Raw genomic sequence first — 16,335 nt, 5'->3', positions numbered from 1 at the left:
CTTTCAAAGACAATAGCCACAGTTTAACACGTGCAAAGTTGACCTCATAAGAATGTCCACCGAAACTTGAAATCACTTGCCAAACTAATTACATAATGACCTAATTTATCATCAGCTGGCCGCGTGGCCCAACGGATAAGGCGTCTGACTTCGGATCAGAAGATTGCAGGTTCGAATCCTGCCGTGGTCGATTTTTTGCTTCCAGCGACTACATTTCGATGAATTATCCTCTCTCCAGGTAATGCTAGGTCACATAGCGCTTCAATAAGCTATCAGAAAATTTTTGAGTGTCATTGGAGTCCGATTCAGTGCCAACTTACTAACCTGACTTGCTACATGTTGTTAACATGATGTTACTGTATCTTATACTATTCTGGCTCCATCTGATAATCATTTGTTTAGGTCATTGGAATATTTCATGATATGAGTGATGTGAGTACGACAGCTGAGGCGAAGTTGGAATTGAATACAAATTTATTGTAGCTTCAAAGCCATAAAATTTTTATGAAAAGGATTTTATGGGTTATTTTTCGTCGTTGGTTAATATTTACAATGATTGAAACTGATGGCGATTATTTTATTGATTTGATTTTAAATTTAAAAATCAGTTATATTTTCCAATGAACTTACATGTATTGTCAGAATCTGTAGATATTTTTTGTCTGTTTAACTAAACCTATTGATGATTAATATCTATCGTTTCATTTTGAACAAACATTACTTCATCCATGTTTGGGTTTAAGAATGTAAAAAATTGAATCTCTTCCAATTTTTAGTCTAAAGGTAATCTTTTTCCCGGAATATCAATCATTGTTATAACAATCTAATTAATTATACAGTGGAACTTTTAAGTGAAAGCTGAGGTAATCTTAGGCCAATTTTGTAATTAAATTTACATTTTTTGTTCAATAGCAATTGAAAGGTTAATTAAACAGTGTTAACAAGGAAACAACAGCAATGTTTACATTAAATGATTTAGCAAAATTGACGAATGTCCCCAATAAAGTGTTCACTAGAAAGCAATTAACACAAGGTTCCTTACCTAAATTGCAGTAGTAATATAATCACCAATCATAAATGTGGAAGGTAATTTTTAATTAATCGTTGCAACTTGGACCCTTTCATTTAGCCAAAGGGAATCAAATTATAAAACCAGAAAAAAAATAAAATTATGATAATCTGAATTCATGAAGAAAATAAATTCTAATAAACTTCCATCAATAAATATTAATAGCAATAAATAAATTGTGACCACAAATTAATTGCGTTCAAGTCGAACATAAAACGGGAAAAAGAGAAAAAGAGAAAAGTCCATTCACTTTCTTTCCAAATGAATTGAATGGGTAACACTAGAAGGAAGCACTGAGGTGACGCCAGAAAAGCAACATTACACAATAAAACTGAAAGTTAAAAACTTTAAAGCTGGTTGTACTTGAAAACTGTTGAGTTGATTGATAGTAATTCTGGTCAATTTTGGGTTTCTAACATTTTACAGGGTTCCATCATAATGATCATTGCTATATTTAAAGTTAATAACCAAAATGGCTCATTCATAAATTCATAAATTGGTTGTTATGCTCTAACTCAATATTTTTGTCTTGCATTTGTTGATACGGTCAGCTGGATGCATCATAATATGGGTACAGTTAAAATCCGATGTAGATGATGACAGAAATAATCCAACATATTGTATGTTTTGGAAGCAGAAGCTTTGTTTTCATCAAATTTTCTAAGTTTTCATGTTGATTTTAAACCCTCAGTCGAAATGTAAGACGTGGGTTCAACTTGAGTTCAAATGTTTTAAGAGCTTCTCGTAAGTTACTGATCTAACTAATCAAGGTGGGAGTTGGATTGATACCATGAAAAGGAGCTATTAGAATAATCAGTAAGGTCATTAAGAGTGTCATAGTCTTTGATAATTTTCGGGTGAAGTTAATGCATTTGCGAATAATATGATCTTGGAAAGCTATCCATTCGTTAATCTACGTCTTTAATATTTGATCATATACGGGGTGAACTCGTAAACTCGTTAAAATGTTAATTTTTTTCATAACCAGCTCGTTTTGAAGTCATTCAAATGTTTTTTCTATCACCCTGTAGATGATCGTATTTCGTTTGCAAAAAATCGATGTTATTGTCATTGGATTGACATTTTTTCAGCTTGTCAGAAGGTAATTGAAAGCATTTCTTTGTCAATGTTAAACCTGGTAAAAATTGGTAACCCAAAAAATGGGGAATTACGAATGAAAATTAAGCAATAGAAATTTCTTTAAAGAAGTAATCGACTTACAAGGGAAGTACATGAAACGCCAGTTTTGAAGTAGAGAGATGTCATTCGATAGATTAGTAATTGAGAGGCAATTTAAAATAAGTTGGCTCAGCTACCAAATTTTTCAATGTAAGCTATTCAACTTGTGACGGACTGATTGAAATGACTTAACTTCTAGCATTCATTTTTATCCTAACGATGGTGATTATGAAATTGGTACAAGACAATAAATAATTGAAGCTATTTGACAAAGATTAGCAGGTCGGTGTTAATGGAGAACCATATGCTTAACCGGAAAAAGATGAAATCAGGACAACCAGGAAAGGTTAATTTTGCCTTTTCTTCCTTACCAACACAAACAGTAAATAATTTAATTGTTTAAAGTGACTCTTGGGCAAATGATTAGACTGGTTAACCTTGAGAATGTTCACCATTTTAAACATGATAAACCATTTGACTCCAACTTTTGAGTAATCATCATCATCTTCTTCTCATATTCTCAGTCTTTTCATCCTTTCTTGAACCAAAAAGTGAAAGTGAAAGCGAAAGTGGTAAAATTTCAATCTTAATTTGCTCCAGGCTCATGTAGTCATCATCAACAGGCTAAAAACATCAGTCATTTACTATCGTCATCAGCAAAAATATATATGGTCCAAGGTTGAAAGCAAATTTCCGTCAACAATTTGGAGTTACTCAAATTTGCACCAGTTTAATGCCATTAATAAAATTCTTATGAAATAGTGATTGCTTTCAAAATCTAAATTAGCAAATAAAAAGAAAGTTGATAAATAAAAAATGAATATAAATCAAATGGTCACAAATATAATTCCGGTTAACAATATCAAGATTAATAAACTCCAAAATAACCTTATCCTTGGTGAGGTTTTTGGATCCTTTTAATTTTCCTTAATTGCTCTAATCAAAGTTAACCTTCTCCATCTATTATAGGATTTTCAATTTGATATCATTGAAAATATTAAACATGAGAAGCCAAAATTGAATCGCTCCAAAAAAAGATATTAATTTTTCACAACCGTTAACTGGATCTTTCAATTTCAAATAACAACCACCGAAACAAATGGTTCAATCAAGTATGAAAACCATCAATTGTCGTATTGTGTACCCTATAGAAACAAATAAAGACCCAATTAATAGACTTACAGCAATCAAAAAAATAAATATAAAAAAAAACATTAACAGGAGCCAGGTAATTCTGTCTTAATATGACGATGATGACGGTAATGGTGATGGTGGTGATGATGATGATGATAAATATGATGATGAACTAAACAATGATGATCAAAGTGAAACAATTAACTAATGAGAGTGACAAGTTCATCGTTACATGTAAAATATGATAAATATAAAAGTACCAAACTATTGATTTTGGCGAGAGTAACAAAACAAAAGGTTTACCTACAAGAACACAGAAGAAGAAGGTAAGAAGAAAAGGTTACTATTTTTTAATCACAAAAAGAAACGAAATCATCACAATTAGAAGGTCATAATCAACAGGTAATCGACAACTGAGAATTTAAATTAATATCAATTGAATGGTTTTAACAATAGAATAAGAAAGAAACTGGTTAAATAATAGTTTCTGTAATAATAAAAACAAAATAATGCAAAGATAGAAATGTAAAAATTGAAAATGTTACTAATGGTGTTAACATAAATGGAGACCTTGCATTTTAAGTCCCGGGTTTTTTCATTCCTCTCCATTGTTTCCCCCCTTTTGAGAACCCAAATCTGGTAACCTGTCAATGTTTAGATTAGGATCGGTTAAGTGAAAACGGTTAAATTGTTTTGTTTGGTTAACAAGTGTGAATCATTTTGGCCATTTCTACTCTTGAATCATGGATTAAATTGAATTTCTTTTTAGTTTATTGGTGTTACTTTTGATACAATTTACATTTAACTGATTCTTCTTCATAAATTCATCAAATTCATCAAAATCAAATCAAGGTTAACTGTTATAACTCATTGTTTCTTCTCAATTTACAATTTTCTATTTTTTGTTTGACTTCCAATTTGCCTTTTTTTTATGTGTCTATCTTTGAAAACAAAACGGAACAACAAAAAGGTAACTAACTTGAAATATCAGATGTATGATTATATTATTAACCTGTTAATGAAACTCTTACTTTATATTGTTCTCTCACAGTTACAATTTACATTACATTCAACGGAACTTTGGTTGATTAAAATTGAAGATTGGAAACCTTGACTGTTTAAATTTTTTGCGCTTCTAATGGAACCAAGAATGATGATAACCTTTCATGGTATCAGTATCAGCTTTTGATCATCATCACACTCTCCCAGGTTGGTTTTGAATTCTGTTTTTTTTATTTATTGTGTTAAGGTAATCATCATAGTTATGATAATAGTTACCCTCAAAAAAACGAATAGACTTTAAACAATGCAAATTCAAATGAATCAGCTGAACCAATGTGTTGATTGACATTTGACTTTTTTTAATGGTATTAAAATCTTAACAAGCTTGATTAATTAGCTAATTGAAACATGATTCTGTTGCAATACAAAAGCAAATTTCGATATCAATTACATAATTAACTGTTCTTTAAAATCTTTTCTTGTTTAAACCATATTTCTAGGTATTGTTACACACTTACATTCAGTCAACAAGCAACAAGTTGATATAATTTTGCAAGATGAAAGGATCACCAAAAGCAGAGTCTCATTCAACTGGTTGAATAAATTGTGAACAGAGGAACCCTTTGATTGGATTCATTTTTACGTAACAAGCAAGATGAACCAGGATCGCGTAAACAAATATCAAGCTAACCCAAAATGGTTACAAATCAATAACACACATGAAACATTGTCAATAGTCATTATGATTGATATTTGACAGGAAAAAATTGTTCTGATTATCTTCAAGTTTTACTAAATAACAATCATGGTAAGAAGAAGGAGAAGAAGTGAATGATATTAGAGGTTTTCAATGATGATTGTCAAACAAAAAAGAGTGGATTAGAAGAAAAATGAACAAAAATTATTGCAGCAAAAGATGATAACCTTAATTGAGAGGAACCTTGAGAGAGACAGAAAGAGGAAGAGAAAGAAATAATAATGAAAGGATGATAAAGAACGGGGATGAAAGGGGAAAGAAACAAAAAAAAAATGGTGAACCGGGAAGCTGAAATAGAGAGTCAATTTGACCTAAAAAATGGCTGATATTTAATAGACACAGAGACTAATATTGTTTCAATTGGAAAGGAGAAAGTGAGGCCATTCATGTCATCATCATCACCATCATCATGAGGCCCTTTTTCAAAGACTATACTTTTTCATTGGGATCAAAATTTATTATCATAAATGGGTGAGAATCATGATGAGATGAGGTTTTTGTTCATCTTTTTGGTAAATTATTTTCCAAGAGGTTTCATTGGATTGGCTGGTTAACTCTCAGACATCCATTCATTGAGTAAAACCAGAAAAAAAACCAGCAACGTAAATTAAATGGTTGTTTCATAATCATTATTAGACTAACTAACCATCAATGATGATTTTGAGTTGGCAATTTAATAGGGCCAAAATGCTATTCAATGTAAATGCTTGTTGCTTTTAAAGTTCAACTATTGAACCAATGTCTAAAAAAGTATTCACTTCATTAATAGTTTAAAGTTTAATTTTGATTGAAAATCAATATTTGATGAAAGCAGGGTTGGAACCAAGTGTAAATCTTGGGCTTTTAGCTGGTAAATTGTGTGGATTGTAAGATGAGTTTTGGTGGTGATGATGGTAGTGGTGGTGATTAAAAGAGGGAAATTAGAACGGCAACAATTAGTGCAAATAAACAAAAGAGTGTCATATTTAGCTCAATGTGATTAAATAATCTTAAGCTTTAATTCTGTTTCAAGATTGAATTACCAATTGTGTGTTTCAACCAGTTCACTCAACATTAAGGGTGGCCTTTGCACAAAACTAAGGTAAGATTGTAATGTGTGTTATCAGTCAAATTGCTCATTTTTGTCGTAATTAAACGATAATAATGAGCTGGCTTAGATTATCTTGGCACGTCAATGATGATCTAACATGCAGATTAACTAGAAACTAGAGAGAAAAGATTGACCTAGGAAAGGTTTCAGGTCAAAATCTCAAGTTCAAGGTTTAAGTTGACCAATTTTACATTTTCCAGTCAGATACCTGTGTATATCAATACTGATCATTTTGTAATCTAATGGTTTCCAACCAAAGATCAATATGATTTTACTGACTGATCAACTCGTTCTTTGCTAACTGATTCAAAAAGATTCATAATTTGTCAATCAACTGCTCAAGAAACTATCAAAAGATTTATTAGATTGTGACTTTGAGCCACATTTAAAATATTAGAGAAAAGTAAATCAGTAACAGAACACGATTTTACATGGGAATAGGTAAAATTGCATTATCGATTCTCAAATATCAACTTTGTTCTTTACTTGCATTTCTTTTTTTTAAAATGCATTAAACGTTGATTTATTGATAATCTATTGATTGTATTAATATTTTAACCTTTTTTCTTTGTTGTTGCTATATCTAGCTTATTGATTGTCATCGTCTTTGCTTTTGCTGGTTAAAATAAGCATACAATAAAAGAGATAAGAAATAAAACTGAAAATACTGAACAAGAAAGGCAGTTTAGGTTAAACATTGAATAATGCCAGAGTAATTTGACAATTTAACAAACACTTATTGAGTAACTGGTTGATAATATGGTTAGATAATGACGTTAATCATTGAATTTCATTGGTTAGTAAAGACAGTATAAAGATAAAGCTTATCAAATGTATGAACATGACTGGATTATTGGGTCTAATGGAAGCAGAGATTCGTCATAATTCAACCAGTTTTTGTTTTTCGGTAATTTTCTTCCTTTCCTTTTCTTATCCCATCCTCAAAAAAAGCTAAACATATTTTTTTGGGCAACACAATTGAAAATTTACATTGTTAACAGGGATCCTTCAGAAATTAATCATTAATGCATATTGTCTAATTGTTTGGTTCTAGAGGGTGTCTAAAACTGGTGAATTGGTGCAGAGAAGACTGGAAAGAGATAATAATGGTGACACTTGGTTGAATGTTGATGAAAATTAATACAATAGAAACGAAAAGAGAGAAAACCCGCAATTTGTTAATCACGTTATCATCAAGTGTCCATCATTATCAGTAAACATTAATCACACCATCTTCATTATAATCATGATTTGGGAGAGAGACAAAATGATAGATAAATCTAAAGGTATAATCATTGAAGGGTTGCACTTGATATTTGGATGAAAAATTAATTTTGAGAGAAGGTTTGTTTTGAATCAACTAATTAAACGGTAATAGATTCATGTTCAAATCTTAGGGTTGATCAGCTAAACCTCAAGTGGTGATTATTTTGAGCAAAAAAAAATCTTAATCAGCAATCACAAATGTAAAAAAAATGCATTAAAAGATGACATTCTGATATTAATCTACAATAGATTTAGATGTAAATTGTCATTTAGTTCACTGTTAGAATTGATTCAAAGTTAATCCCCGAGACGAACAGCGGTTCAACAAGTTAATCTTAACTGGCGTAAAGGCAAGAGCCATCAACATGAGGAACAAGGTAGAAAAAAACAGAACCACAAAAAAAAACCAGTTGGAAAGATTATTATCAAGTGGTAATTACATGAGCAAACCCAAAAACACACATTTTGTGCGGTGAGCCTGAAAATGGTGACAATAATCACAAGAAAAAGATTTAACTGTAATAATAACTGTAACAGTACAAAAGGACAAAGCAATTGAGTTAAATTAAATGTTAGTAAGCCCCTGAAAAACACAGATTAATATTAATCAACTAGAAATTGAGCAAAAAACGAAGTAAAAACTCAACCAAGAAAACTGAATAAAACCGGTAAATTATGTAAAAAAAGGTAAACAGTAAACAAGGTTTAACTAATAAAAATATCAACAGATGTCGCGGAAAAAAATTAATCATGATCAAGAGAGAGATTTCAGAGTCTCTCTATCTTTCTCCCTCTCTCTGATTCATTCTTGTTACTCTTTCAAAATTGGTTTCTGTCGAGGGAGCATTTTGTGTGAACACACTTGAATTCACCATGTTTTTTTATTTTTATATTCGTAAACATTTAACCTGTTGATTGTTTTAAAGTTTTTTGTTAAATGTTAATTATTTAAATTAAAATTATAAATACATATAAATATGTATCAATATCAACCAATATGTTCAATAACATCAACAACAACCAAATTAATCGATTAAATATGGCTGAGTGCGCCCTTATTAAATCTTCACAGTGTTTCCAGGATAAAAATCGGATAAAAAAAGATTTAACCAAATTAACTAAAAACCTATTGCTGCTTGTTGGTACGTCCCACTTTTACCTCTTTTACCCTACCTACTTACAACCACCCTATCCTTTCCTCTGTCTATTTGGTTTATTTTCTTCCTCACCTTTTCTCTTTTAATCATTCTCTCTCTCTCTTTTTACTCTCTTTCCCTCTCTCTCTCTCACCTCTCTTTCTTTCTCTTTCTTTGCACCATGTAACTCTCTCTGAACATCAGGCCTGGAACGTGTGGCTCAAGAACTTGTGGGTGGACGACGTTGGCGAAAGTTGACAGCTCCTTTCAACTCACTTGAACCCGATGAAGTCCAAGATTGGAGTCCATCTGAGATTTGTTATTTTTGCAATTCTGACAAACACGACTCTGTAAGTTTTTCCTTCCCATTCAATCCTAATTATCTCACTGTAACGTTAACTCAAACTGTGTGCTCCCTCACTTGCATCTCAATTTCCTCTTATTCTTATTCTTCTCCTTCTCCGTCTTCTTCTATTTAACCTTATTTTGAATTAAATTAACATCTTAAGTGATCACAGGCAAAGTCATACTCACTTCTCAAGTAAAAAAAAATATCTTCCAACGACTCATGTAACTAGCCTTAACAGTCAAACGTCACCAAATGTAATTGCATCACCTTGGTTATTTAGTTGGTGATTGGTAATACATTGGTGATATGTGTGTCTTTAGTTACTATGGTTTACAAAAACTTACCCCTAGTCTTTATCAATGATAGAATCAACATATTGCTGTTTACTTTTAATTCAATCGGCTAATTTGAAATTCGAACGGTTCATTTTTTTCGACTCAAATATTCACTTAATTTTCAATTGCTCAGATTCAAACTTTCACCCCATCAATCTTAATAATACTTAAAAGAGACAAACAGTTTTATCTTGATCATTTTAGGTTTTCTTTAAAAGTTGCTTTTAATGAAACAATTAGTCTATTAATATAACTTGTTCTCAATCTTCTTTTTTTCTTTGTATCATCATTATGATTTCTTGTTAATTGTTTGGGTAGATTAAACATAATCTGGTAAGGATAGGGATGAACCACTAGTAAAAATGGGATGTTAATGTTTTTTGCAAAAAATGAACATTATGGTGAAGAGAGAGAAAAGGGGGAAATGAAGATGAAAATCGTACGGTTTTTTATTGGTGGTAGTGATTTAAGGGCTTATGATCAACCACATGGTTAACTTTGGTAGTAAAGAATGGCTTTTGTTTTATTCAGTTACAAGTGTCTAAGTTAACATAATAATAACCATATTGAACAACTGTGAATTTATTTAGTCTTTTTGTCTGTGCAAGTCTAAATGTCACAATAAAGTAATACTAATCTTGAATTGGCATCACATATTTCAATTAATCGATTATCCTCTTTACTTGATTATATTACTTTTATTACATTTTTTTGTAGTTTTGTTTATCTATTTCCTTATAGTCTTCAACTTAATTGATCATCTTTAATTTAATTTATCACCTTATTTTATCCTCAAGTTTGTCCCTTTTCTCGCCATTTTTAAAATCATTGATTTTCAATCTTATGCCTATCCATTGATATTCATTTTCTCATTTGATCCGCTCAATTAATTTAATCTTTTTTCTCTGATTTGCTTTCCAATTTTTCATTGATTCCGTATAATTGAGCTCAATAAGATTAAATTGCAAAGTTGGAAAAAAATTAAGAAAGGTTGAAGATAGACTTGCTACTCTCACTTTTCACTATTTTTACCACCAAGACAATGGAAGATGAAGGTGGAGCTGTAATTAAATGATTCAATAGAAGTTGAAAATTATTCTAATTGATTGCCTACGATGGTCTGATTAATGTATTGAACTCAGGGATTATTTGGCCAATAATGAATACAAGTGTGAAAATTTGTAAGGTAAAATTGGAAGAATGAAAGGGAAAAAATGGTCGATTTAACGTGTTGAATGCATTATTAGATGAATTTGATTTGCAAGATTGTATGATACACACTAAATTAGATGTCACTGTGATTGGATAAAGTTAAATGAAAAAGAAGCCTTGGATGCTCGAATTGCAAAATGAGGAGTATCTTTGCCTCTTTCATCTCCCCTTCTCTTTCATTTCTTTCTCTCTTTTCTTCACATTTATCTGTTATTCATTCTGTCTGTTTTTTAACATGATGTTTATCCAATTTCTATCAAATCACAAGGTCTTGCCTCTTTCCACCACAAACTTTTCTTCTCTTTCGATGGCTGTGTCGCACTTTTATCATCTCAACCCTATGTGCCTCTTATATCGTTTTGATGAAACCCATTCTATTCATACAACTGTGCTTTTCTTGAGTATGATAGAGATCATATTCATTTTTATGTGTTTTTGTTAGATGGAGGGTTAAATGAAGTGGAGTTGGTGAAGTGGCTAAAAAGCTCAGTTAAGAATAAAAGAAAAATTTTGTCTGTACGAAAATAAAAAGCTACCCTAAACAAACTTACAAACAAAAAATCGTCAGTTACTAGGTTGATCGTGCCAGCGATAATTTAAATAAGTACATTATGGTTACATTTGGGTTAGTTAAGTGATCTGGAAACGACAAGTTTATTCTTTTCCTTTTTCCTTTTTTTCCTTTTTCATCTTTTTTCTCTTTCCTATTCAATGTGTTCCTTTTTCTTGTAACTTGTTGATTGATCTGATATCTCTTCTCGTTATAATTTGGATATTTATCAGGACTATCTGGTTGTCCTCCAACAGTCAACTCTTTGAGCTTTCTTTAGACACAAGATGGTAAAGTAATACAAGAATAATTAATTGCCTCATTTGTCTTTTTGCTGATTTGCCTCAAAAAATATATATTTATATATTTAATTTTCGTCATCTCTTTGCATATTAAAATGCCTTTCACTAATGATTTATAAGCTGTGTATAAAAAAACAATTTGTTTGCAGAATTATTTCCTTTAAACTTTATGCTTTTATCCCCAACGATATTTGTTTCAAAATTTTCTTGCCCAAATCATATTTTGCGAATTATCTGTTTAGGTTTTCTACCTTGAAAAATGCTTTTGGCAGTTTCATTTGCTTCCCCTGATTTGGTAATCATTTGTTGCTTGGTTCAAGAAAAACTTGATTCTTCATTAATTCCCAAATCTCTGATTTTCGAAGGCTTTGTTTTTTGTTGATTACTAATTTTTATTCATTTGATCATCGAGAGCAGTCACACATTCAAAAAAAGACGTAAACCCAAGTTAATGATAAACTTAAGTTGAAGGTGAGGGTGGTTAGCGCGACGATCATTAATTTTGGCTGAAAATTCTTATTCACCTTGATTACGGGAATCTTGATTTTGATAACGTTATTTTAATTGAGGGACAGCCATTTTAACATTTTGATGATTTGCTTCTCTTTCTTTATGCTCATATTTTATTGAAACACTTTAATTTATTCTTTCCTTAATTATTTATCTCTCTCTTCCTCTCTCTCTTAAATTATCACCATTCTCCCTGATTTTTGTGAATTTCCTTGATTTCTATTAGTTTTTTATGGTTTCCAACGCTTCCTCAAAAATCCGTATCAACCCTGAATTTTTCTTGTTCTTCTCGATTTTCTTATGCTTCCTGATTCTCCTAATTCGATTACTTTGATTGAAAACGAAATCGATAAACTCTTCCTCTTTCTCTCTTCTCTCCTACCATTGATTATTATTTATCTGCCTCGTTTTTTTATTGCCATTAATTAATTATTTTGTTTACGCTTCTTCTTTTGATTTCATTTTTATTCTCTTCAAATTGGTCATCTTTGTGCTTACTTGGAATTTACACGACTTGGACATATATCACCTAAATTGCCGTCATCAACATTACTGCCTTCACAAATCTAAATTCATGTTTGATGGTTCACTTTCAATCTCATTTTCATGTGTGTGTCCTCAACGGTTAAACTTTCAAACAATTTGGAAACCCATAATATGCTACTTGCTGATTTTATCGATGTTTTCCCATTGGATTGTGTATCTACTTTATCCAAACAGAATCATAACGAAATTCTTAAACATAACGACGATTGTCCACTTTCTTCAACGTCCAATGGAACCGAATCAAGTCAATTACAGTCATCAAATCAATCAATACAACCACCAACAAGCTGTTCATGTTTACCCTCTATTTCCAATGGAAATGATAGCAACATTCCCATAAATATTCCCATTAATATACCTGTTGTCCAGGCATCAGCCAACATTAAATCCGTTACTGCCACTAGTAATGTCACCTCAGAACAACCTTTGGACCTAAGTTTACATTCCCGCTCAGCGTTGATTCCAGAAGTTGACAAGTCAACGAATCATGTCAGTGATACCTCTTCATCTTCATCACTTTTACGCATTCCTCAACCAGTTCAGACCAATACCAAACAAGGGTTCGTATGTTTAACAATAATGTTCCCTCATCATTCCTAAATAACATCCGCAAAAATTGATCAAGGATCATAAGAATTTAGATAAAGAGCGAAAGAGAGAGAGAGAGAAACAGAGTAAGAGAGGAAAAGAGAGGAAAATTTTGATTAACCCATGCAATTGTTTTCGTTACTCCTACCCTATTATCTTCTCTTTCTTCGCCTTCCCCTTTTTTACTTCTCTCGTTTCCCTCATTTCCTTCTATGCTTTTTTTGTGAAACCGTTTTACTTTCTCTCTAAATTGATTAGTTTGGTTTCATTTTTCAACAGAAAGAAAAATCGTCTGGAAACAACAGCAACCACATCATCATCATCAACAAGTAGCAACTGGAAGAGAGCATACACTGAAGAAGAATTACAACAAGCCTTGAATGATATTCAGAGTGGTAAATTAGGAACACGTCGAGCTGCGGTTATTTATGGTATACCTCGTTCAACCTTGCGAAATAAAGTTTACAAATTATCCTCTGATCGGATAAATGTTAAACGAGGTCAAGGTTCGACAGCAAACAATTCAACAGTCCAATCAACAGCAGCTTCCTCCACTGGTTCAACTGGACCAGCTTTCTCCACAGTCAAAATACCCTCTAACCTACCTGCTTGCGCTGCTGTAGCTGCGGCTGCAGCGGCTGCAGCAGTAGCAGCAGCTAATACAACAATTGATTCAGCATCTCCTTCCCCATCAACCACCACCTCTGGCACTGCCAACCTGTTGCACAGAAAGTCTATTTTACCTGTGCGTACTGGCAAAGAGAGTGTCTCTCGTAATAAAACTGTCTTAGCTTTGAGAAGATCGATGAAAAAGACTGTTAATGATGAGGAGGAAACTTTGGAATCGCGCTTATCTTCACCAATTGTTCCTAAAATTACTGATAGTCATTTAAATGATGTTAAAAATGAAGAAGACGACGACGATGATAAAAATAACGATAGTAACTTAATTCAGAACGATTTGAAGCAATTTCTTAAGCGAACTATCACTCAAAGGGCAGCTAATGCAAAACCACTTGTTTCATCTGGAGTTGATTCATTTTCATCATCACTCGACCTTAATAACCCTAAAACTGGCACTGATGCTATCAATATGGGACCAACAATGCCAAATATTTTCACCGATCCTTTAACAACTTTGCAGCTGTTATCGTCAATGGACTGCGGTAATGCCATAGGTCCATTGATTTCCCAAATACTTTTGAATGTCCATGCCTTTCCTCTTGCCAACAGTGTCAGTAACCTCATAAATAATAACTTTAACTATAATAACAAGCCCACCGAAAACATGGACCTAAATAATAGTTTATCTGGAACATTGCCTTTATTGCCAGAATTAATTCGTAAATTAGCTCAAGAACGTTTGGAGGCGGAAAGATTATCCGGATCAAATGAAACCCAAGAAAGGTCAATGGATGGAAATTGTGATAGTAATGTGATATTAAAGGTTCCGTCCTACCAGCCTAAATTGAACCTTGATGCCGTAAACAAAAAAGAAGATATAAATAATAATAATATTAAACAAGAAGGATCCATCTCCAATCATTCCAATATTGGAGGAATAAATACTAGCTCTAGTAGTGGTGTTAGTAACCTTTCTAGTCATAGTCTGGGTGATTTAAATGTTAACATGGTCAAAGATGAAAACAATAATGGGATTGATGAGAAACGTTTTAAATTATTTCCTGTTAATTCAGACGAATCAAGTTCAGATGCCTTAATTAATGAAAATGCCAAGAATTACAACTTTAACCGACGAAAAGTTGAAAAACGTAACCCAACTGATTTAAAAAGCAGTGATCAAAGTGCCCCATCAAACCCTGATCTTAAAAGAAATCGTCCGAAACGTGGACGTTATCGCAACTATAAACGAGATGACCTGGCTAGAGCAGTTAGAGCGGTGCAAATGGGAGAGATGAGTGTTCATCGAGCAGGAACTCATTTTGGTGTTCCTCATTCGACTCTGGAATATAAAGTTAAAGAGAGGCATTTATTGAGGCCCAAAAAGAGGCAAACTACTTCAACCTCAGGAGCAGCATCGTTAATTAAGAAAGAAGATGGACATAGTTTAATAATACCCAAAACTAATTTACCCGATCCTTTAGTTTTGGCTCCTGGTACTGGACCTTTAAATCCTAAGCCAGCTGGTCTGGTAACCCAATCACAACTACAACCTCAACCTCAACAGCAGCAGCAGCAACAACAACAGCAATCACCAATGGAAGGATTATCTTTGGTTAATCAAGTTAATCACGCTTCTCTCTGGCAGTCTGCTCTACCTTTGTTTCCATTAGACTTCGGGTCATCACAAAATAGCACCAATTTTTTCGCTTCCAATATAATGAGGAAATTGAAAGAGAATGCACAGTTACAAGAAGAAGCTTTCAACAACAATTCCAATGGCAGTAATAATGCCAATAATGTTTCCGGTTTTAGTGATTCCAATTCAATGGGACCAACTAGTTTAAAAGATAGAGAATTTAGCAGTTTATTGATGGAAACATTGATTAAATCATCCTTGGAAAGGAAAACGTTAAATTCTATGTCTTCAGCTAACAGTGACAGTGATAGTCGATTGAACCGAAACACATCATCATCAGTTCCTTATCGTTATCATAATGAAGATTAGTTTGGATATTAAATTGTCTTGCCTTTTGTTTTTTTTTGTTTTTGTTTTTTACCTCTGTAGCATTGTTTTGACAACCATATTAATTGTTAAACTTTGTTAAAAAAATTGATAGGGCCCTTTATTAACCTTTCAAATTTGATTAATCAACAAACTTGTTAATGACGGTAAATTGTCCATGAAATTAAGTTATTTAATGACAATTTAAAATATTGAATAAAGAATTACTATTTTGGAACCATTTTAAGTACAACAAAAAAAACAAAAGGTGTTATAAAGTTACCTAAATGCAATCATATCTTATTTTTGTCTATTTATTTCCATTATTCACTTGCATCTTAAATTATTAACCAAAAAGTCAACCAATCTAAATTATTATTTTCATGTCAAGTTTTGCTCTATCAATACTTAATAGTAAATTGTTACATTTGACTTTGAATCGATGAAAATTTCTCAGAGTTTACATTAATGAATCCAATGAAAACAAGTGAATATGTTCATTGAAAATCAATAAATCACTATTGCAGGAAAAGGCCAACCATGATATTAACTAACCTTTAGTCAGTCATTATTGTTACCCAAGTTGAATCAAGTGAATATCAATAATGAAACCAAAAAATGTAATTGTTTTTAAAGTGACAAATTTTTTCTCTACCTTAACAGATAAGCAAGTAATTTTGATTG

At 32.1% G+C, this 16,335-nt stretch overlaps 1 protein-coding gene, 2 long non-coding RNA genes and 1 other non-coding gene across 5 annotated transcripts; 3 read left to right on the top strand and 1 right to left on the bottom strand.

The window, feature by feature from the left end:
- Positions 1-117: 117 nt before the first annotated feature.
- On the top strand, positions 118-190 carry TRNAR-UCG (transfer RNA arginine (anticodon UCG)). The gene has a single exon. It is a non-coding gene; the product is annotated as a tRNA-Arg (tRNA).
- A 1,211-nt stretch (positions 191-1,401) lies between these two features.
- LOC149094423 (uncharacterized) lies at positions 1,402-3,937 on the bottom strand. Its single transcript, XR_016197762.1, has 4 exons — positions 3,643-3,937; positions 3,137-3,393; positions 2,291-3,026; positions 1,402-2,204 (listed from the first exon to the last, which is right to left on the bottom strand). It is a non-coding gene; the product is annotated as an uncharacterized LOC149094423 (long non-coding RNA).
- An 85-nt stretch (positions 3,938-4,022) lies between these two features.
- LOC107370310 (uncharacterized) lies at positions 4,023-5,922 on the top strand. The gene is made up of 3 exons (XR_001570594.3): positions 4,023-4,352; positions 4,434-4,591; positions 4,885-5,922. It is a non-coding gene; the product is annotated as an uncharacterized LOC107370310 (long non-coding RNA).
- A 2,411-nt stretch (positions 5,923-8,333) lies between these two features.
- Eip93F (Ecdysone-induced protein 93F) lies at positions 8,334-15,947 on the top strand. 2 transcript variants are annotated; one of them, XM_015934020.3, is made up of 4 exons: positions 8,334-8,639; positions 8,838-8,983; positions 12,612-12,997; positions 13,305-15,947. In XM_015934020.3, exons 1-4 carry the CDS (start codon positions 8,495-8,497, stop codon positions 15,652-15,654), a joined length of 3,027 nt encoding a protein of 1,008 aa, XP_015789506.1. In that variant the 5' UTR covers positions 8,334-8,494; the 3' UTR covers positions 15,655-15,947. The 2 variants fall into 2 exon arrangements, with proteins under 2 accessions (XP_015789506.1, XP_015789499.1); XM_015934013.3 differs by having other exon boundaries at positions 13,284-15,947.
- The last annotated feature ends 388 nt before the right edge of the window (positions 15,948-16,335 follow it).

Source organism: Tetranychus urticae, chromosome 1 (assembly GCF_039701765.1).
Source record: "Tetranychus urticae isolate SD_2017Ah chromosome 1, NJAU_TeUrti_SD_1.0, whole genome shotgun sequence".
NCBI lineage: Eukaryota > Metazoa > Arthropoda > Arachnida > Trombidiformes > Tetranychidae > Tetranychus > Tetranychus urticae.
Note: the sequence above shows the minus strand (reverse complement) of the source record. Positions and strands in the feature narration are given on the sequence as shown.

Coding starts and splice junctions, on each gene's coding strand:
- Eip93F (XM_015934013.3), top strand. CDS start 8,495: ATGTTCAATAACATCAACAACAACCAAATTAATCGATTAAATATGGCT. Junction 8,640..8,837: donor AAACCTATTGCTGCTTGTTG/GTACGTCCCACT, acceptor TCTGAACATCAG/GCCTGGAACGTGTGGCTCAA. Junction 12,998..13,283: donor CAGACCAATACCAAACAAGG/GTTCGTATGTTT, acceptor TAAATTGATTAG/TTTGGTTTCATTTTTCAACA.